Consider the following 26,209-nt stretch of genomic DNA (forward strand, 5'->3'; position numbering starts at 1 on the left):
ATAGTGATAATCTAAGTAAGTACAATTATTATGGCTAGTGATGCAATACAAAGCAATAATCACATTAATTAATTTAATTTTTGATAAAAGTGATCTCATAATCAAATCATTAACTTAACACGAAAAAAGGTGAGAAATTTTGAAAAAAAAAGGAAAATAAGTGATCACAAGGCGGGATTTGAACCTACGTCTTTTTGCCATACCGGGGCAACGCCTAGCCTCTCGGTAACCCGTGATCCAAATAAAATTCTACTCTTTCGGTTTTACCTGCCTATAAAAGACTATTTATTTCGATTCTTTCAAAATTTCTCATTTATAAAGCCCTCTTCTCAATGGGCAGCGTTGGGCGAGTAGAGGCAATTACGATAGTGTAGATGGCCTGTCTATGATCGGCCGTCATTGTAGACGTTTCATATTCATAACCGCCGTAATGGCGGCAAACATCGTCGATCATTTGTTGGGCCAACGCTGATTGTTATGAGGGCCCATAAGATTCCATAGAGTCTATATTTTTCATTGTTCAAATTGCGTGTCAATAGGCTTGATCAAATAAACTATATCGCGTGGAAGTCAATTAAATAAGTGCAATGAGAAGTGACAGTCGATTTTCGACTCTATTATCATAATGTTACAACTTTTAATCGTCATTTAATGTACTTCTCTTCAATTTAGATCATCTTTCTAATACTTGTTAAATAAAAATAAATCTGAGTTCGAAAATCATTACTATTTACATTTTTAAATACGCATTTAACAATGATCAGTATATAATTAACTTTAATTATTTAATTTAGCCGTTTATTTCCCAATTTTTTCTATCATGACATTTACTAGTCGTAAGCATTTTTCCTATTTTTTTTCCAAGAAATTTAATTTATTTTTATAGTTCATATTTATTTGAAATATGTTTCTATTTATACACAATATGTTAAAAAATTAAGATACATTCTTTTGAATACTATTTAAAATGTATTTTTTCCCATTTTTTTTTTAATTTTTCATACATAATTATTTCGTCTTCCAACATAAAATCACAATATACAGATACAACCAATAGGGAAACTCATACAACACGTGCGAAATGGCTCACGCACACAAGCAAGCGTGTTTACGAGAATCGTATGGGTATTCTTATATCTGCCAATTGCCATATAGCCCTTAGGGCGGCCGTACTCGGACCGCTTCAAGCAGTTGAGAACGAAACGGCTTGAAGCCGCGACCGTGCGGTAAACTATAGATATTCATTCACTGCCGTACACATCACTGCTCGAGCAGTCGCGACCGCTTCAAGCCGTCAACTGCGCGGTTTGTAGCGACAGCTCGAGCAGTCAACGACCGACCGCTCGAGCAGTTCATGTTCGTCGCTCAGCCGTTAACTGCTCGAGCCGCCCGTGTACAGCCGCTCTTACAATTCTCGTAAACACGCTTGTTTGTGTGCGTGAGCCATTTTGAACGTGTTGTATAAAGTTTCCCTACTGGTTGTATCTGTATATTGTGATAAAATCATACTATCCCTGTTGCGTCTCTAAATATTTATTAATACATAAATTTAGAATAAGGGAATGACATTTGTGAGCACATTTTCTCTTTCTTACTAATATTTTTGGTCTTGATCATAAATCTATCGAGTGTTTTTAATACATATGTATTTATAGTTCAATAGAACGAAAAAATAATTACGTGAAATAAATGATACTCATAAAAGTACGGAAGGAAGACTAAATCTAAATGAACTTTGTATCATAAAAAATAACTATGTATTTGATTAAAGATATATGTATTCAAATTAAATCAAACAAACATTCTCAAATTTCGTAATAAACTAAAACTATATACACACTATAACTTATAAGTTATAATATATTTTAAAGTAAAGAATATGTTCTCGCATATGTTACTCATAAGATTTGGAAGGCATTGTTAACTATTAAAATAGATAGGAATTAAGGTTATTAATATGCTTTTGTCCTTACAGTGATGCGCTTGGTAGATGTTCGCATAGGCATAGCTAGGAAACACTGTTTCAAATTTTTCACGAACTACCCTCATAACTCGTCTATACTTTGTTGTGAACAATCTTGTGATTTGAGGTTAGCGCTAAGAGTATTGGGAAAAATTGTAGACGCAAAATTAAATTTAAATCGCCATTTAAAAATTATATAATACATGTATTATCAATTTCAGAATTAAAATTTCTTTACATATTTTATGTGTGAGACTATGTCGAGTTTATATTCTTAAAATTATTTTTGTAAAAATTCGTAATTTTACTTTATACATGTTATTTTATCATTAGCAGGAATAAAAACAGTTCATTGAAATTGCATAATATCCTGAATAAATTAGTTTTACTGATCTCGGGTACAAAAATTGCGAGAATGTCAAAAGACATACTTTTTTTTCGTTTTTAAGGTTAATAAGACTGAACTATTTGCCAGTGTCAAGTTTTAAAAGGTAGGGAAACATAAACGACAAGAAAGGAACCGAAAAGACATTCCTTATGATTGTTCACAAATTAAATCCAAATTAACCTTACATTATGTACACCTAAAATAATTCTTAATAAACCAATAGTCACACACGTCCTGCAAAAGTATATTTTCAAAATTATTCAGTAGGTACAAATTATGAACATCAGAAGTATTTTTGTAAATTTTCACCGTAATTAAATAATTGTAAGTAATTCGCACAAAATAATGGCTAGGCTTCCATGTTCAACAGATAAGTAATGAAGTAGTTGAGCACGCGTATTTCCTTTTTTTTACTTATGAGTTTCAGTGTTGCCAGAATATTTTGTACAAAATCGTGATTTATAATATTTATTGACTAGGCTATAATTAACTCGCTATTTGTATACCTACGCATTTTACTTTGCAGTATTATTTGTCTTATCATTTAACATACATTATATTTCTAATTTTTATTTATGTCGATAATAATGATAATATAGAAAAATATTCTTAGTTTTAAATAACGGATATTATTGCAGTTATTACTTTCTATACCTTGCCATGTAATTTTGAATATTAATTTTTTCATAGCAATAAACAGTGGAGCTTATAATTTACTTATAAATTATAATGTTATTTTAATGCCGAAAAATATACTTTTAAATCAATACTAAATTGAAATTCCTAAGTAATAGATGTAATAGCACCACTTTTGAGTACCAACATTTTAGGCGATCTCATTAGATATAATATCAGTAAAATAGAAACCACAAGTGATAATAATGGAAAAAGCAATATTTATGACATATTTGTATGTTATAAAATTAAGTAATGATATAGCATAATAAAGACAAAGAAAACAAAAACAATAGAGGATCTAGTTAATGTATTAACAGAGATATAGTTAAACAAAATTTATTGTTTAACCGCTTTAAAATAAAAATCATTTTAGTTGGTACAAAATTCATATTACTTCGAAGAGAGAGTGAGAAAAGAATATTCAAACATTATATGGAACAATTTTATTACCATGAACATACATTAAAATATCCCAGGAATGATTTTGATTTATTCTTTTTGTTTGTGGTTTTGTCAGATTTTTGTATCTATTAAAATTGCTTTTTATGTACGTCTAACTTTTTTAAACTGCATCGTGTTGCAATTATTAAAAATGCTCTCATAATCATTTATTACTTATGACAAATATGTGAAATAATAAACATTAGTTAGGCTTATTATATCAGCTCTGTAGCTTGACCAGAAAATGCAATATTTTGAATAGATAATTACATTATAATTGTACGCATTGTAATTTATACAATATATCTTGTAATTTCAGTAATAACTAGGATAATATCGTTAAGTATGCAATGATAGCTTTAAAACGATATTATTTTTGCCTGTTGTGATATTATTCTGTACAAACGTAGCCATAAAAGGTGGGTTACCAGTATATCTTATGGCAGTGCTTATTCCAGTGTAAGAAAGAGACAGAGCTAGCAGACCTATCTAGCTCCGTCACTTTCTCACACTGGAATAAGTACTGCTTTAAGAAATACCGGTAACCCCCTGCAATAGATTAGTATGTAAATACATACAATGTTGAATGACTTGCCTTCAATAAATAAATATAAGTAGTTATGTATTGTTTCATTTTAACCCGATCCCTATTTTCCTTTTAGCCAAATTTATTTTCTATTATTTTTTAATGTTATTAATCATACAATTTTAGAGTAGAAATAAAGCAAGCCGTCTATCTATTTTTATTGGAGAAATATTTAAAAACCTTATAGAATAATCTTTGCCATTCAAAGGTCATTTAGTAAAAATTTTAAAGTATGCAAACAAACAAAATTTTCCTTTTCGAAATACATACAAATACATTATAATATAATTTTTAATAATTTTAATTATAATATAATTTTATAATATTAATTGTACGTACCAAGGCTTCATCTTCTCTGCGTAACTTGAAACACAAGTTTATTTTGTTTTGTACAGTTTTAAATAGATGTCTCTGTAGTATGTACTATTTGGAGGCGTACTTAATATGCATTACCAAAAATATAATTATTCAAACATTTTTATAATAGATTTATTATTATTCTGTATAATAATATAATTTTGTACCTACCTATACCTATCGTATTTTGATTAATAATAATAATTATAGCAACACTATAGCCACAGACGTGCGCTTGCGCCGACTTTTGCCAATGTTTTGATGTTATTTTACGTAGGTTATGTTTTGACGAGGAAATAATCTTGAAGCAACGATTTCTTTGCTTTTACAATATCAATAGACCTGAAAATGACAAAAATAGAAAATAAATAATTGAAATATAATTCATAGAGTTGTTTTATTTATAAATTATACTTAACCCTCTTTATAAACTGCATTTTATCAGTATGAGTTTTATTTCCCAGTTCGATCTTCATATCTTTCTTGATATGATTCTGATACAATGCGAAAGTGAGACCAAAATAGCTCGGATTTTCAAATACATATGTACATGATTACGTGAGGGGGGAGGGGAGCCTGAAATAACACCTGTGGGGGAGAGGGAGGGGAGTAAAGAAAAACTAAAAAATCAACTCATCATGATTTTACTAGAACGAATGCGTGTGCGCGAATGTCTACTCGCAACTTCTGTTAATAAAAAGCTACCTGTCGTATTTTGTTTTCCGTACTTCGTAAACACCATCGATTGTAGGAACTGTTATTTGACATTTATTATTAAGTGAACAAGTAAATTTATTTAAAATGGGCGGCCTAATATCGGTTAATATAGAAGAACAATATAAAAAGAATGAAAAGTTCCTACAGAGCTTAAATGAAATAGCGGTAAGTTTATATTATTACGTGATATAATTCCATTGTTTTTCGTAATAGGTACAAGCTTATTAATTATGTACCTATTATTATAATTAAACGTTTTAGATTGAAAGACAAATTCAATTGCAAAATCAAATGGCAGAGAGGCAAAAAGCTACTATGATAGCGAGCAGCAGGGACTTCTTTCTTTGGTTCACAACATTTCATGGCACTGTTGCTACCGGTTTATTAACTGGGTATGTTTTTGTTTATGTTAGTACAATATTTTTGCCGGTTTCACAGCTTCTCTTCTTCTGGAAATTAATTATTATCTGTCAGTTAAAATGACAAGTCATGTACTTGTTAGTCAAAAGATGTCAGATAGGCTATCAGGGACATGATGAAACCGGCATTTATCTTAGATCAAAGGCATTTATATTACGCTCGTTTTAGAAAATAAATTTATATTAGTATAATTAATTTAATACCTACACCCGTTAGTTATGTACAGAAATTTAAATAGGTACTTTCCCATAATATAGTTTTGCACAAGTTTAAAATATTATAATAATATAGGTACATAGTTACTCACAATAAATTTGAAATTTTATTAGGTACTTACTTAGGTACCTACTTAGGTACTATCTACAAACAATATATCCATACTAATATTATAAATGCGAAAGTAACTCTGTCTGTCTGTCTGTTACTCAATCACGCCTTAACTACTGAACCAATTTGCATGAAATTTGGTATAGAGATATTTTGATACCCGAGAAAGGACATAGGATAGGTTTTATCCCGGAAATCCTACGGGAACGGGTTTTTCTTTGAAAACGCGGGCGAAGCCGCGGGCGGAAAGCTAGTACATAATATATATGTCACTTTTGTGTGAGTCACATTAAATAATGAGAGATGGGTCCATAAGTTCAATTTACATAATAGTAGGTCTGAAGGTACCTATATCAATTATTATTAACTACCTACTGACTTGTTATAATTAATAGACTACAGGCGACCTTGAAATTTTACGCTCAACACGCCTAAAGAAGTTTCACTTCAAAAACTTATTGAGTATTTACTGACTTTTAATATTGTTTCCAGATTTGGAAAGACTAGAAAGCCATTTTTATTGGTACCTCTTATTCCATTGTCATTCGTTAATTTGTATTATTATGATCTGGCATATGGCAACAAGTTGCACAGGATAAGAAGTAAGTATAAATTTTACCAAGCATAACCAATATACCATACATAATAATAATTGTTTGTACTTACCTACTATTAAAATAATTGCTTTTTACTAAATGCATATGGATGTATATAATTTTTGTTTGTCCCGGTTCATCTCTGGAACTGCTGGACCTATTTTGAAGGGAATTTCACTGATAGATAGCAGATGTAATCAACTAACTTTGGCTATTTTTTAAACTGATATTGCCCCAGTTTTATGCCATAGAGGATGTTCTATTAATATATGTATAGAAATATATATTTAAAGTACTTGTTTTATCTTTCATAGTGGAAGCTGAGCATATAATGGCAAATGAAATGGATATTCTGAAAGTGCCTTGTGGGTTACCGACTCCAGCCTCTATCGACGAGGGTAGAAAGGCGGAGGAGGAGGCTAGGAAAATTCATCCACCGTTGCCTCAAGCTAAAACTAATATTATGACTGCACTTTGAAGGAACATTGAAGAAGAAGTACCTGTTTGTAGCGAGGAATGTGTTTGTCACTAACCAATAGTATCGCTACAAACGCTACACGCTTCAAACACAGCTTCAAACTTCAAACTAAATGAAGCGATATGATTGGTTTACAAACACATTCCTCTCTTCCTCGCACATTATTGGTGGAAAAACATAGATATAGATATATAGACAGAAAATCGTTTATTATAATGATCAGTTTGATACATGATATTATAGTTAATTAGGTATAGACTATTGACTGTTTATGGGCTTTTATATTAGCTTTATTGATTATTTTATGTGATTTTATTTTAAAATATTGTATGCGTGTGATAATAAAAATATTTCAACATAGGTAAATTGTTTGATTTGCATTCTTTAAACATAATATAAATTGTACTTTCTAAAAGGAAAACTCGCATAACTAGTTCCCGTTCCCGTGGAATTTTCGTGATATCAACTATCGGACTGTGTGTTAATCCAAGTTACCTTCTATGTGTGCCCAATTTCATTAAAATAATTTCAGCAGTTTTTGTGTGAAAGAGTAACAAATAAACAAACATACAAACTTTCGCATGTTTAATATTAGTAGGATTTTAAGGCAGCATGCATTTCTAGATATTAACGATTGTGTATGATTGTAGTCAATGTATGTGAGGCTGTTATAGTGTTATATATTATATGCTGTATAAATTATGTAATATAATAATACTATGTAGCGAAAGTATTAGCAAATTACTATCCGCAACAATCTTTTATGTACCATATTGCAATTCCTATACAAATTTAATCATTACTAATTGTACCTACTGTATATATGCGTTTTGTGTAGGTATGTGAGTATCAATGACTAGGCAGATTTTTTATGATATCTACCGGTATCTAGTAAACAAGTGAGTCATTCTAAGAATTTATTTATAGGAGTCATACTATGCCCGAACGCTTATATATATTTTACTTACACATATTTCATGAATGACAAAGATATGCTTATCGTGATAAAGCTAGGTATTTTAGATAGTGGAATGTCTTAGTTTCAAACCACACCGAGACTAATTCTAACTAATCTAGGAATTGTGGCCACGGCAACCTGCCATTATTGTATGAAATTAATATGATGAACGCTGGCTCGAGCTCAGTGTTCATAGTAATTTGGTAAGATAATGTTTTGGCAAAATGCAGATTTTTTTAAGCTATTGTTTAGTATTTAAAGTATATTTCAGTATTCAGTATAACATCTGTAAACGTGGGATTATAAGATTAGCTTATAGGCTGAATTTCATATCTTTAAATTAAGAAATTGCATTCATGGGTAAAATAATATAAATGATGTAATGGCAACTTTTTACAATTTACAACGTGTAGAGGGCAACACTGGTCTAAATTCTGCCTACAAAGTGTGAAGACTTGACACTTTGTCAATTGTCATTTGCATTGTAAATTGTAATTTGTAATGTTTGTAATTTGTGTTACATTTTTGTAATCATTATTCAGTAATCGTCAACCGGTTATTGGTACCGTATACATAGTTTCCACTTCTGTCACAACAGAATAACGTCAAACCATTGTTTTATTATTGTTCTTTGTTTATTACAGTTAACATCATTGATTAATCATTAATTTTGACAATTATTAAGTTAACAAGTGAATTAAGCAATTACAATGGGCAACCTCATATCCATTAATTTGGAGGATCATTATAAAAACAATGAAAAGTTCTTACAGAGCTTAAATGAAATAGCGGTATGGGTCATTATACAAAAATGGGGTAACTTTTGAGGATATTTTGTTTACTATATTTTTTATATCAGATTGTTACAAATTAGGGTGTATATGATAGCTAATCTAATGAATATATTGTTCCAAATCGGGCCAGCCACTTTTTTAAATAGATTGTGAGATATTTTAAATTTTCTGGATTTGGCCTCCAGGGGACTGACGAGGCTAACATGGTATTGATAAAAAACTATAACTTGTAATATTCTTAAAGAAATTCAATGAAAATTACTACAAATCTCTCAGTTTTAATAATGGCACATGTATTTTACGTACTTAACATGTTTAAAAATGATAATTTATAATATGTGATACTGGGAAAAACAATGTCTCAATTTTCAAAACAGCCTTCTGACATTTAACGCAACGTGAATATTCTTACTCTCTTACTTAACTTTTACTACTTTGAATTAGTTTTACTTGATATTTTAAGTAATTCACAAACAATAGAAACAAAAAAACGGCCAAGTGCGAGTTGGACTCCTAACAAACCTATTGTTTATTATGTTTGTAACTTAAAATTTACACTTTTAGCAATTTTTCCTTTATCTGTGTTATAAGACGTTGCTATTTACCGAGTAGAAGTAAACTATAGTAGACTGTATACACGGCAAGCATCCTGTGTGTTTTTTTATTCCCTTGCGAATATTGAATTTTGTGGAAATTTGCAGTATTAACGGATGTAGGTATCTTTTGATTGCGTTGCGTTATAAGTTTGATTATTTTACATCCCCAAGGGTTCTTAATCTTGAGTATCCAATATAAATTTCAGATTGATACCTCCACGCGTTCCAAAAAAACGTCTTCAGACAAACGGACAACAAAGTGATCCTATAAGGGTTCTGTTTTTTCCTTTTGAGGTTCGGAGCCCTAAAAATCTACCAATATTTATGTTAAAAGTACTAATTATTATAAAATTAAAAACCAAAGGCTCGAATAAAAGTCTCATCTGAGTTTTCATAAGAGCCCCTTGACATTTTTATAATGTTATTAAGTATATTAATTAACTTTTATGTTATTTTGAGGTAATTTTACTTCACAGTATTATACGTATACGTATTTATCTGATAAATATAAAAAGCTATGCCCTGAAAGCATCAAAATCAATAATTAAAAGAAAATAAGATCTTTTTAATAAAATTATTAGTAGTTTGTTTCAATAGCTCTTTTCTTTGCTACTCTTTTTTAAATGTTTCTTCCCTAGTCAAATTCAGTTTCTTTTAGCGTGGCGCATGATGTTTTTAACTGAAATATAATATAGAAATGCTTATACCAATAGCAATCAAGATAAAAATTCTCAAAAATGATAGAGTCATCAGTACTATGGGGCCCCGTCAGTCCTCTGGCGCGATATCTGACAAAGGACTGATGCCAGCGGATTGATGAAAAGGGACTTAATATGAGGTTATAATCACAAATTAGGTTTTTTTGCCTAATTTCTAATATCAACAAACTATATTTTTACAAATCATAGTTAACCATTTATAAATGAAAATAAAAATCGGATTAACAATAAAATAACGACTCACCATAGGACTGAAATGTTGACTGGCGCAGCAAGATTTTAGAGGACAAACACAACCCTAGCGCTGGTACAGTTATGACGGCCGTCAAAATATGCGGTGCACAAGTAACTTCATTACCAACATTAATACTTAGACAGGGATTTGACCTCGACTGGGTGATATTTAGCGAGAATTTTAAATTTAAAAAACACACAACGGACTGACTAGTGAAAACGATGACAAAGTTTAATTTTATTTTTTACATAAAATGGAAAACATTGCGTTATGAAAGTTGTAGTATATAATACTATGTACATCAAAGATTGTAGTGAATTAGTAAGTTTTCTTAAATCGATGATAATGTTTAAACGATAGTCACTTGATTGTTGGTTTTCGGAGTTGTGACATGCCAAAGTACTGACGTTTGAGGTATTAATTTATTTTTTTTATTCATTTGTATTTTAAATAAAGAAGTGAAATTGAGTGACCAAATAAAGGACGCTTCATTGTTTTAAAATAGATTGTTATTTGAATAAAATATAATAAGACTTTGTTTAAATTGGCTGATGACATCGAGTTACCCCATTTTTGTATAATCACCCGTATGTATTATATTATATATATTAAATTATATTATTATTTTTATGGTATGTAGTTGAATTCTTGTAATAGCAGCTTAGTAATTTCTATTGTTTTAAAAACTTTTTAGATTGAAAGGCAAATTCAATTGCAAAATCAAATGGCAGAGAGACAAAGGGCTACAGCAGTGGCGAAAAGCAGGGATATATTTCTTTGGCTCACAGCATTTCATATCACTGCTGCGACTGGTTTATTTACTGGGTATGTATAATAATTATATTTATTTTAAACTAGGGGTCCGCCCCGGCTTCGCCCGTGGTACATGTTTACGTTTTCTCTACATAAGAACCATCCTCGTACTTCCAGGAATATAATAAAAAAAGAATTATCGAAATCGGTTCAGCCATTCTCGAGTTATGCGCTTACCAACACATTTTGCGATTCATTTTTATATATAAGAAAGAAGATATGTAGGTACTACAATAATTTGAACTAAATATTTGGTTATTGTATAATGTGTATTCCTGTAAATATCATATACTAGCTGTGCTCTGCAGTTTCACCCGCACATCTCTGCTGCTGTTGGTCTTAGCGTGATGATATATGTATAGTCTATAGCCTTCCTCGATAAATGGGCTATCTAACACCGAAATAATTTCTTCAAATCGGACCAGTAGTTCCTGAGATTAGCGCATTCAAACAAACTCTTCAGCTTTATAATATTAGTACAGATTTTGCAAGTAAAAAGAATATTAAATTCACCCCTAATGGTCCGGGAGCCAGCAGCAGATTTTATGACCAAGTTCCTCTCAAGCGGTAATTAGTAAAATGCATCAAAGTATATAGTATTATGAAGCCTCGTGAACGTCAGCTGGAGCTCGGTTGGGGGGAAGAGCGGTTGTAGCCTCCCGTATCAGCTGACGGTTTTTCCACCAAGATACAGCCAGCTGACATATATATTTATCCACAGTTACATATAAGGTATCATCAGGTAAATTTTTGTTTGAGAGGAAATAACGGAAAATAAATTTTTCTTTAAATTTAACTTTCATGTTCGAGACACCAGCTGACGTATAATACACCATGTTGTAACCAGCTGACTATTTTTTTTCGTTGAGATATTGGGTTAGCTACAATTTGACAAATTTTTAGCTGAGAGGAAATGAATGAATGAATGTATTTTTTTTCCTATGTGCGTGGGAGGCACCCCCCCAACCGAGCGCCAGCTGACGTTCACGAGGCTTAATAATACTATACTCTCATGCGTCTGACGAATTATCTCTTGAGAGGAAATAGTTAACCAAATTTGCACCTGGCTCCCTAACCATAATAAAATCATAGGAGTAGGTAGTTAGACCGTTCAATAAATCATGTACATGTAGAAAAAGCGTCATAAGTAAATTAAACACAGTTTTATATACATTTCAATTAAGATTATTTTAGAAAATTATTATAAGTTCTCATAGGCTTGTGCAGTATATTCAAATAAAACATATATTATTCTGAGTGTCACAAGGCACAACTTACCAAAAGGTACTTACATTGATATCAATTATTTACTATTGACTTTCCTATCAGTAACTAATTATGTAATAAGTAAGTATATAAACTCAACTTATACAATAATTAACTTGATAAATGATAAGTAATTTTAATGATAACCTAAAATGTTGTTTCTAGGTTCCGAAGGACAAAAAGGGCATATTTCTTGTTTCCTCTTATTCCATTGACATTTGTGAATCTGTATTATTGGGATTTGGCATATGGCAACAAGTTACACAGGATTAGAAGTAAGTATGAATTTTTATTTAATCAGAGAGATCAATAAAATAAAAAAAAATTCACATGCATACATCAAAGTTTCTTTTAAAAAATTATGATAGTCTTGTTTTTCTTGATAGAATATGTGCCTTTGTGCCATTGAATGTTGCCTGAAATAAAAATCAAACAAATTATCCATATATTGTCTATTTAATGATCTCTTTCTGTATAGAAGAACAAGCTCTTATAAGTCAGAAATTGACCAACAAATTCCAAAAAACATATCTCTGAGTCAAGAACATGTTATGTAACCTTTTAATTATTATGCGAAGAGAAAAAAAAAATGTTTATGGGGCAAAAGACAAACCTTTTACATAATAGATAATTTAGTAAAGTCTTCAAAAATGCAGCTCTTAAATTAAATTGCGGGGCTATTATTCCGTTTCTTAATAAATAAATTTGTCATTTCATGAACAGTGGAAGCTGAGCACATTATGACACATGAGGTAGACATGCTCAAAGTGCCTTGTGGACTCCCAACACCATCCTCTATTGACCAAGGCAGAGAAGCGGAGGAAGAGACTAAGAAAATCCACCCTCCGATGCCTTAAATTGATAATTATGACTGCACTTTGAAGGTAAAATAGACCAAAGAGCTGCTGTATGAAAATAATGTATTTTTTAGTATGGCAATTTGTAATAAGAAGGTAAAATAGAGCAAAGATTGCTATATTAAAATATTGTGTGTATTTTTATTGCGGCAATAATATGAAATATTTTGTTGTCTATAAAGGTATAGGAAAAATAAAAAGCTTTCGTCAATTAAATAATATGACAATATAATAATTGTGCTATATATCATTCATTTAGTATTGGAAATTTACACCTAATTTATAACAGTCATGCTAATTTCCTATATAAAAATACTAATGTATTAAAAATATTCCAAAATATTGTTTGAATAGGTTTTTGCTTGAGCAAATAAAGAGTTTAGACTTTCAAAGTGCAGTATTTAATATTATTCTTAATGCACAAAGATGTTCACTTGATAGTTTTAATATCTTAAAATTATGGCTCATTCAAATTTAAAAGTGTGCCTTCAAGGCTTTTAGATTAAAATGGGATTATTCAGTATTAGAATATAAAATAATACATTTATAAATGAATATATTATGTGTGTCCTTTTATATATATTTATTAAAAAAAAACATACAATGGCATTGAAATTATATAACATGAGTTGAGTCAATAATTTTTTTAGATGATATGCGAATGAATGTGAATGACAAGTATTAAAAATGTGATATTTTACAAAAACAACGAAATTATTTAGTAACCTATAATATTGGGGAAAGTTGCGAAGAAATGCCTGAATCATCAAAAAATAAAGATCTCAAATAATATTGATTTAATTGAAAAAAAATGTGTGCGTGTACTAGTGTACACACGTAAGAAGTGAAACTTCTTTATGACCTTATTTTTAAAAAAATAATTTACTTTATGCAACTTTACAGAAATACGTCAATCACGCGTGGTAGGGATAAGAAAAAGATGGCGCGTAACGGATAAATGTCACGCGTAACGAAAAAATGTTACTTACACTAAATTTTTTCCAACCCCGATAAAGAAGTTTCACTTCAAAAAATTTGGAAAAGTTGAAGGAGAGAAATATGTGATTTCATTTTTATTCAGTGCCTTTTTGTATGCATTTTCAAAGATAATAACTAGTAATGAATAATCCCATTCATAGAATTTGATAGTTCGCTTAGTTTTATTATATATAAGGTGGATCTGTACTTTACACATTATACTACTGGTACTTATATTCTAAACCTATTATTAAGGAATTATTATTTTTTTTAATTTTATTTACTGTTATATGTGCTTTTATATTATTTTTTAATGTGATAATTATTTAACATATTATTTTATAAAAAAATATGTTCCTTTATAAACATTTTTTTGTGTTTATAAACACGTTTTTGAACATATTTTTGTTGTATAATTTTTAAGATTTACAAACAATGTGATTGTTAAATAAAAACACCATTGAAACAGCAATAAATTAGTGATTAAATAGTGATTGTTATTATAATTTACTAATAGTATATTATGTAAGACACATTTTGTTATATATGTATTTGTTATAGATGTTATATACATTTATAAATGTGACAAAAATAATTCAAATGTTACTGGATTGTTTTTATATTATTAATTTTAGATAATAATGATATATGTATATTTGTGCGTGTCCAGACATTCATAGGAATGTACTCATTATACTATTTCAATCTCTCAATTACCTAAGAATATATTAAACTAACATTCTATTCAATAATATCTCAATATCTCAAAGGTATTCTCAGTTATAAGTATCTAGCTACTATTTTTGGTTTTTATGGCATTCAAATGATTTTATAAATATAAATTTATAAAGAATAGAAAAAACTCGATCACGAGGCGGGACTCGAATCCGCATCCTTTCGCTTTATACTTAAATTTATATTTATAAAAGCATTTGAATGCCATAAAAACCAAAAATATCAAATTATACAAAAAAGGTCGTGTTATCATCGTTACAATATTATTGTATTCACTGAAAAGTGTTTCGTATTGGTTGAGATGGTTGTTAATCATCTCAATAGATGGCGCGCTGTGTGTCCCTTAGACACATAAAACTGAAAGAATAGAATAAATTCGATCGCTCTGGCACCCGCCACGGGTGACCGAGTTGGTCAGGCATCCGCCCCGGATTGGCGCGTAAAGATGCGGGTTCGAGTCCCGCCTCTTGATCGAATTTTTTCTATTCTTTATAAATTTATATGTAGCTTCTATATAAGTAGAATTTAGCATATCATGCTTTACTTATATGTATGGCTAATTTATATAATATTGATCTATATTATTTTTTATTTATAAAAGTTGCTGTTTATCCTATTCCAAGGATTTTTCATAAGTGTCAACAACTCCATGTATGTATGTTCAGTATACATATTATAAGAATGTACTTTTTGCAAATAATTGTAGGTACTTAGGAATATTTACTTTTATTATATATGCTTATCGTTAACATGACAAATTTATATTATTTTTTAATGTTATTAACACTGTTTTAGCAATCGTTATATTATCTGTATAATATATAAATGTTGTTTTTTTTTGTCAAAGCTTAATTTTAAGTATTCAAGTTTTTATTCTGATGTTAATCTTGTTCTGTTATTTGTATAACTTACAGTTACCATTTAAACCAATAAACTTTAATTATATTGTTACTGTGATCACGTAGTTATATGTAACATCCACACGGAGCCAATGTGTGCAATTAAATAATAACTTGTAATCAATACATTGTACTTAAAGTGACTATAAATTAGAAATATTTTTTTCGCTTTTGCAATCAGAAATAATTGAGTAATTTGTAAAATGCATCATGATAATGGTTTCCGAAATACGTAAAGAATGTTTTTGCATAGTTTTAAGGTACACTTAAGTACAAATTATAATATTTTTTTCAACGCTTTTACCCAAAAATCACGTTATTTTGACTACATTTGTTACATAACCTTTGGCTCTGTGTGGACACACCATTAGTATAAGCTCAGTAGTGGCAAATTAAACTTATAACTCCAAATAATGATTCCTACATTTCATATTCGCATTTTAATATTGAGCATTGAATGCTTTTACCTATTACAGTATTATTGTTCTAGTATTTAAGAAGGTTACTGTCAATAAATCTTTAAACATTATTCAAATGTGTATTTTTTAAATATCCCTTCATACCTAAGCTTCATACACGTCTATTTTTAGATACGTTACAATAAATATTAGTAAAAAAATAAATTAAATGTTGCAACATTTTATTAAAACGCATCAAATTAAAACACATTGTTTGCTTTTTTTTCTTTTAAAAGATTTTCTGTCACTGGTTAACTAATATAAGCTAGTTTCGAATCAAATGAGCATTTAAATAGAACATAATAATTGCAGTAAATGTTGTGTTAATAATAGGGTTAAATCACAGGGTTAAATATTTTTATATTCGTTTGGAGTTAACACTGCTATTGATATCCAACGACGTCATGTTACATCACTTTAAATTTTGAATAATCGATCATACAATGTCAGCAGACTACACAAATAATTTAACAACCTATCAATATAAAAGTTGACAGTTACGTTGCCATGACAACCATCATGTTGTTTAGCCGCCGTAAACAAATGAATTTCGGCAAGTCAACCAAGAAACGTGCTCAGAGTCCACTGTAAAAATATTTAGAGAAACAAATTTGATAATAACCATGTTTTCAGTGGTATTAGTTTGTTATTTTCCACGTAAGTTCATGTTTTATAGTAGACCTATTACAACATAATAATTGCGGTAATGTTAATTATATGTAATTCTTCAAAATCGATCTTCGGTTGCTTAGTACAATCAATATTATTTAAAATTCATGTTTGTCATGCTTTGCTATTCAAATTACTTTCGTTCAAATTATCGTAAACCTATTGGAGACGTTTGCGTTTTAGCGAAATAACCCTTTTACCCTTATGAGTTATGAATATTAACAAAGCCTTTAGGTTTGTGTTTTGTAGAGGCATAAAATATAAAAACAATGAGTCAAAACCAAGCGAATATAAAAAAGGATGAGCACAAAAAGAAAGAGAAAGAAAAAGATGGACAAAAGAAGAGTCCCGAAAAAAACATGTCAGAGATAGATGAACATATTCTAAAGAGGTTTGATATTAAAAAGAGACTTGGCAAAGGCGCTTATGGAATCGTTTGGAAGGCGGTTGATAAGAAAAGCAAAGACGTTGTGGCGATTAAAAAAATATTCGACGCGTTCCGAAATCAAACAGACGCGCAGAGAACTTTCAGGGAAATCATATTTTTGCAATCGTTCAGGAATCATCCGAATATAGTCAAACTTCATAGCATTCACAGGTGAGGTCGTAGTTAATATTAAAGTATTTTTAATAGGACTCAGGGTAAACGTGTCACCTGAAAATAATTAAAACTTTTCAAGCAAAATATAATTCGTGGCATCGCATGATGACATGCAAGATAAAAATGAATCCTAAAATGTGTTGGTAAGCGCATAACTTGAGAACGACTGAACCGATTTCGTTAATTCTTTTTTTATAATATTCCTTGAAGTTCGAGGATGGTTCTAATGTAGAGAAAACGTAAACATGTACCACGGGCGAAGCCGGGGCGGACCGCTTGTTTTGAATAAATTTAAATATTTCAATATAGCCATTATTAGATACACCTGCTTATAAATTATAATATCATGTTTGTAAATATTAGAAAGAGATTTTACTGGATTACGGGGATGTAAGCTCGAAGCGCTGAGCGCAGCTATATTCCTGACAAATACATAATTCATTAACTGCCAAAGTACAACTTGCACGCACTTTTATATTTTTTCATTGACTCATACGATTAACTATTCAATACATTATTCCATCTCCATACTCTTCTACGTTATTTCTTTTTCCATTTATTTTTATACGACACGAAATTTCAATATTTTTTATTTACTATAATCCAGTTACAAATTCAAAATACTGGATACTACTAATAAAAAAGAGCGTGTGTGCCGAGCACACGTGTCAGAAGTGAAACTTCTTTGGCAAGATTCAAAAATACCAAAATCGTCGCCTTACACCACGACGTGACGGTATTGCCAAGCGCATAAAGAAGTTTCACTTCAAAATTTAAAGAACAATTTCTGACGCTGAATAAAAAAAATCAAAAATTTAAAAAATAACGGTCGTCCAGGGCTACCAACAACCGCGACATTTACCTCGGTTTCGAGTATATGGAGACGGATCTACACAACGTGATAAAACGCGGCAACATACTAAAGGACGTGCACAAGCGGTACATTATGTACCAAATGCTGAAGGCGACGAAATACATACACTCTGGGAACGTGATACATAGGGACCAGAAGCCGAGTAATGTTCTTATTGATAGCGCATGCAGGTGGGTTTAATTTTCATAATTATATTTAACCCTTAACTAGAGTCGTGAACAATTGTAACGTGTGTTATTAGACCCATGTATTTTTAAATGGTCATAATTACTTATTTATGCATTTATTTATGTAAATTTAAATAAAATATGATATTTTAGTTTATGAAGAATATATATTATAAAAATCAACAATTAGAACTTTTATTTACTTAACATAATTTCACTTATAAAATCAGTCGTTGTTTTCTTATACAACAAAAAGGCGTCTTACAAAAATTAAAAATCTCAACGAAATTTTTATTTTTTTTAAATCAATTTTTTTTATCTAACTAAAAAAAGTATGTTGCTTCCTAGAAAAAACAAAAACAAACTAAAAACTCTTATATATAAAAAAATAGCAATCCCTAATTACGTGCAAGATTTACAAATTATATTTGCTCAAGTCATGCATATAGGCTCCCTGCATTTAGTGCATAAATGTACAGTTTTTGCTCTTTTGCCAGGCAAACAGAATGAACATCGCTTCCTTTTATTTTTATCTAACAACAAAATCTACATCATCATCGGAAAACTCATAATCTGATTTAGTTTCTGCAATACGGGTAGGTGTTGAGTTTTCATCGGAGTCTTCATCATTTCTTAACAATTCTTCATTTAACCATTGTTCTAACATCTCTTCGTTATCAACACATATACTTCTGGGATTCTACATAGCAATAAACTAAATAAAAATACAATAATAAATTTAATAACGAAAATAAAAAAGATACGTATCTATAGTCGTGGGTCCAGTGGACCCCTGTAAAGGTCAGTACCTACCTAAGGAGTACCGAGCCGAACACGTCTGTCTCACAGGATACGCTCCGGCGTACTATAGGAAGGTACTGAGCAGTGGGAGGTTCTGCGGTAAGTGCCGTGGATTAAACGAGACTTTAAAAACTCAACCTGGGTCCATTGGACCCACGACTCTAGTTAAGGGTATATTTAACTTACTACAAAAAAGAGTTTATACAATCGGGACTCTCAAAGTTAAACGAATTTTGATGATTTGCCTGGCACTGCTTAAGTGGCCATGCTTAAATTTAACCAGATATCTTGAAAACTAAGGTAACTTACAATTAATATCCTTACTAATAAATAACAGGCCTTTATTAACTAAATAACTTTATTTTTTACTTCGTGTGCTGTTAAGTATTCTTATGACTATTTTTTACAAACTTAGTTTCCAAGGACCAAAGACAATATTATAATTGTCTCCATTATGAACAATATTTTCAGTATTGCGTTTGTTTATAAGCTGAGTAAAATAAAGCGTGTATTTTATGTTATTTTTATTTTATCCTTTTATGCTTGTTTTCCTTTGCGTGACAAAGCTAAGTGATACTTTTTAACGGTAATGTAGTTTATTGCTATGAACCCCGCGATTCTTATACACGCATAAGTAATTGGAGTCGATTTAGGAAATGAAAACTTTTAATGGAAATTCTATTGCAATTTGCGAACAACGAAATATTACAATAGAATAATAATTAATCATGTTTAAGATACTTTTTCAAAAGATTATACATATACAGGTCGGAAATTGAATTTTTGTTCAGTTTATTTATGAATTTGATGATCCAATAGATTGGCTTTAATGCCTATTATAAAATAACTATTATAAAATATTATAATATAATAGTTAGAAGATATCTTGGTACTCTATCAATTCTCTACCTGTTTTTCGGTTGTCGGTAAATCAAAACGACCATTTTGAATAGGTAATATGAGAGACCGGCCGCGGCATTAGAAGAGACAAATTTTTTCTTTTGAAGTGAAACTTCCACCGTTGAGAGTAAAATTTCAAGGTCGCGTCTTGGTGATACCGTTTGGTATTTTTGAATCTTGCCAAGGACGTTTCACTTCTGACACATACTCTCTTTTTTTAGTTGAAATGTAGGTACAAATTAGTATACTAATTAATATTTATATTACTCAAAAGGGTGAAACTAGCGGACTTCGGTCTGGCTAGATCAGTATCGTCCATGTACTCTGGTGGGGAGGAGGGCGCGGACCCTTGCTTGACTGACTACGTGGCTACGCGGTGGTATCGCGCACCAGAAATACTGATTGCTAGTAAGAAGTAAGTGTTTTATGCTTTTTATTGTTTTTAATATTTGAACCTAATGTCTTATAAATAAGATTTCAGGAGTATAGAAATTCCATAGTAATTAGTCTAATAAATATATTAGTTTGGCACGTATCAAACAGATAAAATTTTTTAATTCAATTACTAGGTATTCTAACTATAACAATTTTTTGAATGACGATTGAGTTTTTCTTCTAATATTTTCTAGCAAGGCTGGATAGTTTTTTTTCACCGTTTCATAGTATGAATCTATAATAATCTAACTAACGGTGAAATGAACTATATTCGGTGCTGAAGCATTAATTTTTTTTACGTACTTACAAGTTAAAGAAGTGAAAAAGAATTGCCCACAATCAACAAAGTTTTTATCTTAATACTATTATAAAGGCGAAAGTTTGTAAGGATGTATGGATGTATGGATGTATGGATGTATGGATGTATGGATGTTTGTTACTCTTTCACGTAAAAACTACTGAACCGATTACAATGAAATTTAGCACACATATAGAGGGTAACTTGGATTAACACATAGGATAGTTTTTATCCCGGAAATCCCACGGGAACGGGAACTATATGGGTTTTCCTTTGCAAACGCGGGCGAAGCCGCGGGCGGAAATCTAGTAAATTATAAAAGTGGCTAAACATTATCTAAATATTATACAGGATGCAACATTTAGATCGGTTATTGTTAATATTTCACATGACATTTCCACAGCTATACAAAAGGCATAGACATGTGGTCGTTGGGTTGTATCCTGGGTGAGATGTTGACGGGTTCCCCACTTTTCCCGGGAACGTCCACCGTCAACCAGATTGAGAGAATTATGGCTGCTCTACCAAGGCCTTCGTCGGAAGGTAAATATTATTTTTATTTGCTATTCTAAGAGCGTATACGCACTATGCGGGTAGCCGCATTGCGGGTAGCCGTCCGGCTGACCGCAAGCACAATTATGTACGTAATATTCATTTCTATGCGCACTGTGCGGTCTGCGGTAGCCGCATCGCAGTGCGCATAGAAATGAATATTACGTACATAATTGTGCTTGCGGTCAGCCGGACGGCTACCCGTAATGCGGCTACCCGCATAGTGCGTATACGCTCTAATACTTTCTAAAACCTAAACTAGCTAAGTTCATCTGTCATTCTATCTAAGGTATTGTTGTTTTGGTAAAAAGTACGGATCATTGATTGACATGACATGCATTTTACATTTTTTGATTACCTCGAATCAACCACCACTGATCATGCAACTTTTTTTGTATTTAAATTTAACTAACCCATCTTCCATAACAAACGTCTATCATCATCGTATTTTTCTTCCCATTCTATAATTATTAAATATCTTTAAATCTATTTATATAGGTAATTCTATAATGATACATAACGGGCCCTCCTCGCAATGGACAGCGTTGGGCGAGTAGAGGCAATAACGATAGTCTAAAGGGCCTCAATATTATCATAATCTCCGGCAAGCATCGACGATCATTTGTTGGGCGAACGCTACCCATTGTGAAGAGATCACATAAAACACATAGCAATATATCCCCAGATATAACAGCGGTATGCACGGGCTACGGCTCCTCACTCATCCGCGAGCAAGCATCCACCAAAGCGGGTGTGACGTCACTCCACAACATGCTCTCTTGCGCGTCGCGTGACACGTTATAAACACGCTTGTCTTTAGATTAAACCAAATGACGACGACATAATATTCTATAATTCTATAACGATTCATAACATAACACACATAGCAATATATCTACCATAATATAACACACATAGCAATATATCTACAGATATAACAGCGGTATGCACGGGTTACGGCTCCTCACTCATCCGCGAGCAAGCGTCCAACAAAGCGGGTGTGACGTCACTCCACAACATGCTCGCTTGCGCGCCGCGTGACGCAGCTGAATTGGTTCAGCAGTTGCTGGTGTTCAACCCGGCCAAACGGCTCAGCGCTGAGAGGGCGCTGCACCATGAATATGTTGCTAAGTGGGTTTTTTGATTGATAAAAAATATAAATTATGTTTAAAACATTTTTTTATTGTTTTTTTTTAATTAGAGTTGAGTTTTTCTCGTTATTATTTTCACTTTTGCAGACATAAATGGTATTATCACAAAAAAATTAAACAGTCTAACTTTAAACCAGGGTTCTGTCTTTTTAATATTGAATGTCTGAACTTGTCTATGTGAAATACGGCAAAACCAGATTAAAGAGAACCCGAGCTTGTCCTACCCTGTCTTTAAATTTTTTTTTTGGTAAGAAAGAAAATATCCTTTAGATAGAGTTATATATTTGACCGACGTTCTTTAAAATGAAGCGCGCCCTCAATTTTTTTTCTATGGATATCTATTGATACTTTTACAATAAATGCAACTGTTTTCATTTAATTAGGAACGTCTTTTCCATACAAACAGTATATTGTAATACTAAATATAATTATTTGGATTCAGGTTCCACAGAGAGCGTGACGAGCCCACATTACCTTCAGATGTTCTGCTTCCACTGCGAGATGACAAGCAAATGTCGGTCGATGACTATAGGAACAAATTATACAGCATCATGGCTAAGGGCTTCCAGAATAGTCCACAGTTGAGGAAAAGCCATTCTAGGTTAGAAGATAATATTATTTTTTGGGAGGGGAAATGTATGTATATGTATCAACTGATAAAGAACTGATGCAGAAATTAAAACGAAAGATTTTATTTCTATTGTTTTAATTAATTCTTGTTAATTTCAAGGAACTCAATAAACTTTGAAGGAGGTTTACCTTACTGAATAAACTCGATTTTTCGCATCCTTTTTGCGAAAGTTTTTATAATAAGTAAACAACTGAACGTTATTTTTTCTATCATGTGTTTTTACTTTTTACTAAGCATATCTCACCCCTCCTACTCACCTTTACAACACCTAAACGCTTAAAGAAAATATTATGTCTGATTTAATAAACTAACTTTTATTTACAGCGTAAAAACCCACACGCTCACAACGCCCATAAAAAGCAAGAGTTTCCAAGAGCAATCCGACGTAAAGCATCACAAGACGAAACTGACGTCATCAGCAGATACAAAAAGCAGACCAAAGCTATCCAAAACCCTCGATAGACCCGTCAAAGAATTCAGATCTTATCAAACTATAAGCGAAAAGGAAAAGAAACCAGTTAAAGCGACAAGGCTTTTCGAACACCAAGATTGGTTGGGCGCAAACTGTAGGGGCGATTATTTGACAGATGTCAAAAATGGCGGCAAAAGTCCAGGGAATTTTACAAGGGACTTCTTTCAGCCAGTAAAACAGAGTTTGGATTCGAAGAAACATTTGCAGCAAAGGAGGAATTCTACATCGTTCTCTACGATTACAATTGGAGATTCTGAACTGGATTATGGGAAGAATTCCAGGCATGGGGTTATTACGGCAAGCGCTCTGATGGATCTTAGGACTAGCATACGATAGTTTGGCGGTTTTGAGCATTTTTTTGATGATATTATATTTTGTGGTTTATTTGTTTGTGTTATGTGATTATGGTTTAAATTTGGTTCGACATAAGTAAGGTATATGGGATAGACACTCAATTATTTGTGAAAAGCTTGGTACAGATATTTTCAATGGAAATTTAACACGGAGGAGCTTTTTTGCGCAGAATAGTTATTTGAATTTTGGGTAGTTACTTGAATTTGTGTTCTACAATCACACAGAGGATCCTTAGCTGGAATGAGAGTAAAATATGTGAATAGATATAGAGAATGAATGTATCGTTTAACATTGATTTTTAACATGTGTGAATTTTTAACCTCTTTATATTTTTTGCCATTTCGAGCTCTTATAACAAGTTTAATAATATTGAGATCGTAAATAAATTATGCAACGCCATCAATTACTTATTACAATAAAGAATTTGTTTATTTATATTTCACTTGTTTTAAAGTATACCTACACGTCATATAAATATTAGGTAGGTATACACTAATACTATCTTGTTCAATTGATGAAAAAAGCTTCGGAAAACGTATTTATTACCTACAAAGAATGTCTCTACTCGCATTACCATTATGATTAGATAGACGTCTCTTAGAATATATTTACTGAAGTAGGAGAATTTACATATTTATATTACATACACTTATTGGGTTTCATTCACTGAAATTATGTAATATGTAGTCAGAATAAGTTCTGGAAAGTATAGAGCGTTTATGAGAAAATATACGGTACTTTTTGATTTTGTTAACTTTTGGCAAATTATAGTTTTTTTGCATTCTTCGAGTCGGTGTAATGAATATTGATATTTATTATCAAGATCTGATTTTTAAAATACCAAGTTAGACATTATACAAATAAATTAATGTCCTGAGATTTTAATATAGGTGTCCTAGTCATAGTATTGAAATTACATAGGTACTAGAATTATTATGTACAAGAAGCAAGATTCACTGATGTTCAGATGTAGACCGTAGACGTCCTAGATAATATTGTGATAAACACTGCCATAAACTTGTAACTTCTTTTGTAACTAACATTTTTCTATCTTCAATTCAGAATGAACAGAATATTGTACATATATGTAGAGTGAGTTTTTGAGAAGCTGTAATAGTGATACAAAGGTGATTTTAACCTTAACGCCTTTGCCAGATAGAACGCGTATTGACGGCTTGAAACTTGTCGAAGCATTGTCGCTCTATTTGACGATATTAATAATTATATTACCGCGTAAGTAGTACAAAAACATCTCGACGACCGCGTCATAGCGCAGCGACAGGTTAGCGCTCTGACGCGCGCTTAGTTCGCATTCTATCTATCAAAGACATAATGTAAAAAGAACCATCCTGTATAATAATTATAACAAATAGTAATTCTTTACATAAATCTTACTGAAACTTGAAATAGGGCTTTGAATTAATATTATTCGTAAACCATGTTGAGTACCTACGTTTGTCAATATAAATTATTAATTACCTATTGTGGATGCAATTTTAAGATATTTTTATTGTTTGCATTTTAGAAAGCTTAGTTGTTTGAAAATATTTTGAAAGGAAATGAATAATTCGTAATCGTAACAATGTATTTCAGAGCAATAAACAATAATTATGTATTTGTGAACCTTATAAAGTATTAACAATTAGAAATTTTTGTCTTAGGTTTGGTTGAAATAAAAGAGAAACGAACTGTAATACAAGTGTTTTATTTTTCTTTTTTACCTATGTTGAATATTCAGTAAAAATGAAATGGTATGAATCAAGTATGAAAAATATGTTGACAGCCCACCCCATCCATATGTATACAGATTTACACATAATTCGGTTCAGCCGTTTTGGAGGAGTTTGGTTACAAACATCGCAACACAAACTTTGATTGTTTAATATACAAATGATACAAACTAATTTAATTTGTATGTTTAAAAATCGTAACAACTAGTGCTTTGTTACATGCTTACTATAGAGAATCATTTATAAAAAAAAAACATACCTACCTATAGAAAATACTTTTTTAAATATGATTTAGATTATGAAAAAGATGGCAAT

The 26,209-nt window shown here is 31.2% G+C and overlaps 3 protein-coding genes across 3 annotated transcripts; all 3 read left to right on the forward strand.

The window, feature by feature from the left end:
* The first annotated feature begins 5,061 nt into the window (after nt 1–5,061).
* LOC149897576 (plasminogen receptor (KT)-like) lies at nt 5,062–7,293 on the forward strand. Its single transcript, XM_090116340.1, has 4 exons — nt 5,062–5,295; nt 5,392–5,522; nt 6,370–6,479; nt 6,788–7,293. The coding sequence occupies exons 1-4, from the start codon at nt 5,215–5,217 to the stop codon at nt 6,949–6,951; spliced, it is 486 nt and encodes a 161-aa protein (XP_089972466.1). The 5' UTR covers nt 5,062–5,214; the 3' UTR covers nt 6,952–7,293.
* A 1,108-nt stretch (nt 7,294–8,401) lies between these two features.
* Nucleotides 8,402–13,765, forward strand: LOC149897577 (plasminogen receptor (KT)-like). The gene is made up of 4 exons (XM_090116426.1): nt 8,402–8,700; nt 10,948–11,078; nt 12,498–12,607; nt 13,056–13,765. Exons 1-4 carry the CDS (start codon nt 8,620–8,622, stop codon nt 13,187–13,189), a joined length of 456 nt encoding a protein of 151 aa, XP_089972552.1. The 5' UTR covers nt 8,402–8,619; the 3' UTR covers nt 13,190–13,765.
* Nucleotides 13,766–17,197: 3,432 nt separating this feature from the next.
* Nucleotides 17,198–24,146, forward strand: Erk7 (Extracellularly regulated kinase 7). Its single transcript, XM_090116441.1, has 7 exons — nt 17,198–17,526; nt 18,367–18,573; nt 20,546–20,686; nt 21,408–21,547; nt 22,489–22,687; nt 23,150–23,308; nt 23,663–24,146. Exons 1-7 carry the CDS (start codon nt 17,198–17,200, stop codon nt 24,144–24,146), a joined length of 1,659 nt encoding a protein of 552 aa, XP_089972567.1.
* The last annotated feature ends 2,063 nt before the right edge of the window (nt 24,147–26,209 follow it).

This window comes from Colias eurytheme, chromosome 25 (genome assembly GCF_061535395.1).
Source record: "Colias eurytheme isolate Ceu_HAF_F1 chromosome 25, ilColEury1 Martin Lab GWU primary, whole genome shotgun sequence".
NCBI lineage: Eukaryota > Metazoa > Arthropoda > Insecta > Lepidoptera > Pieridae > Colias > Colias eurytheme.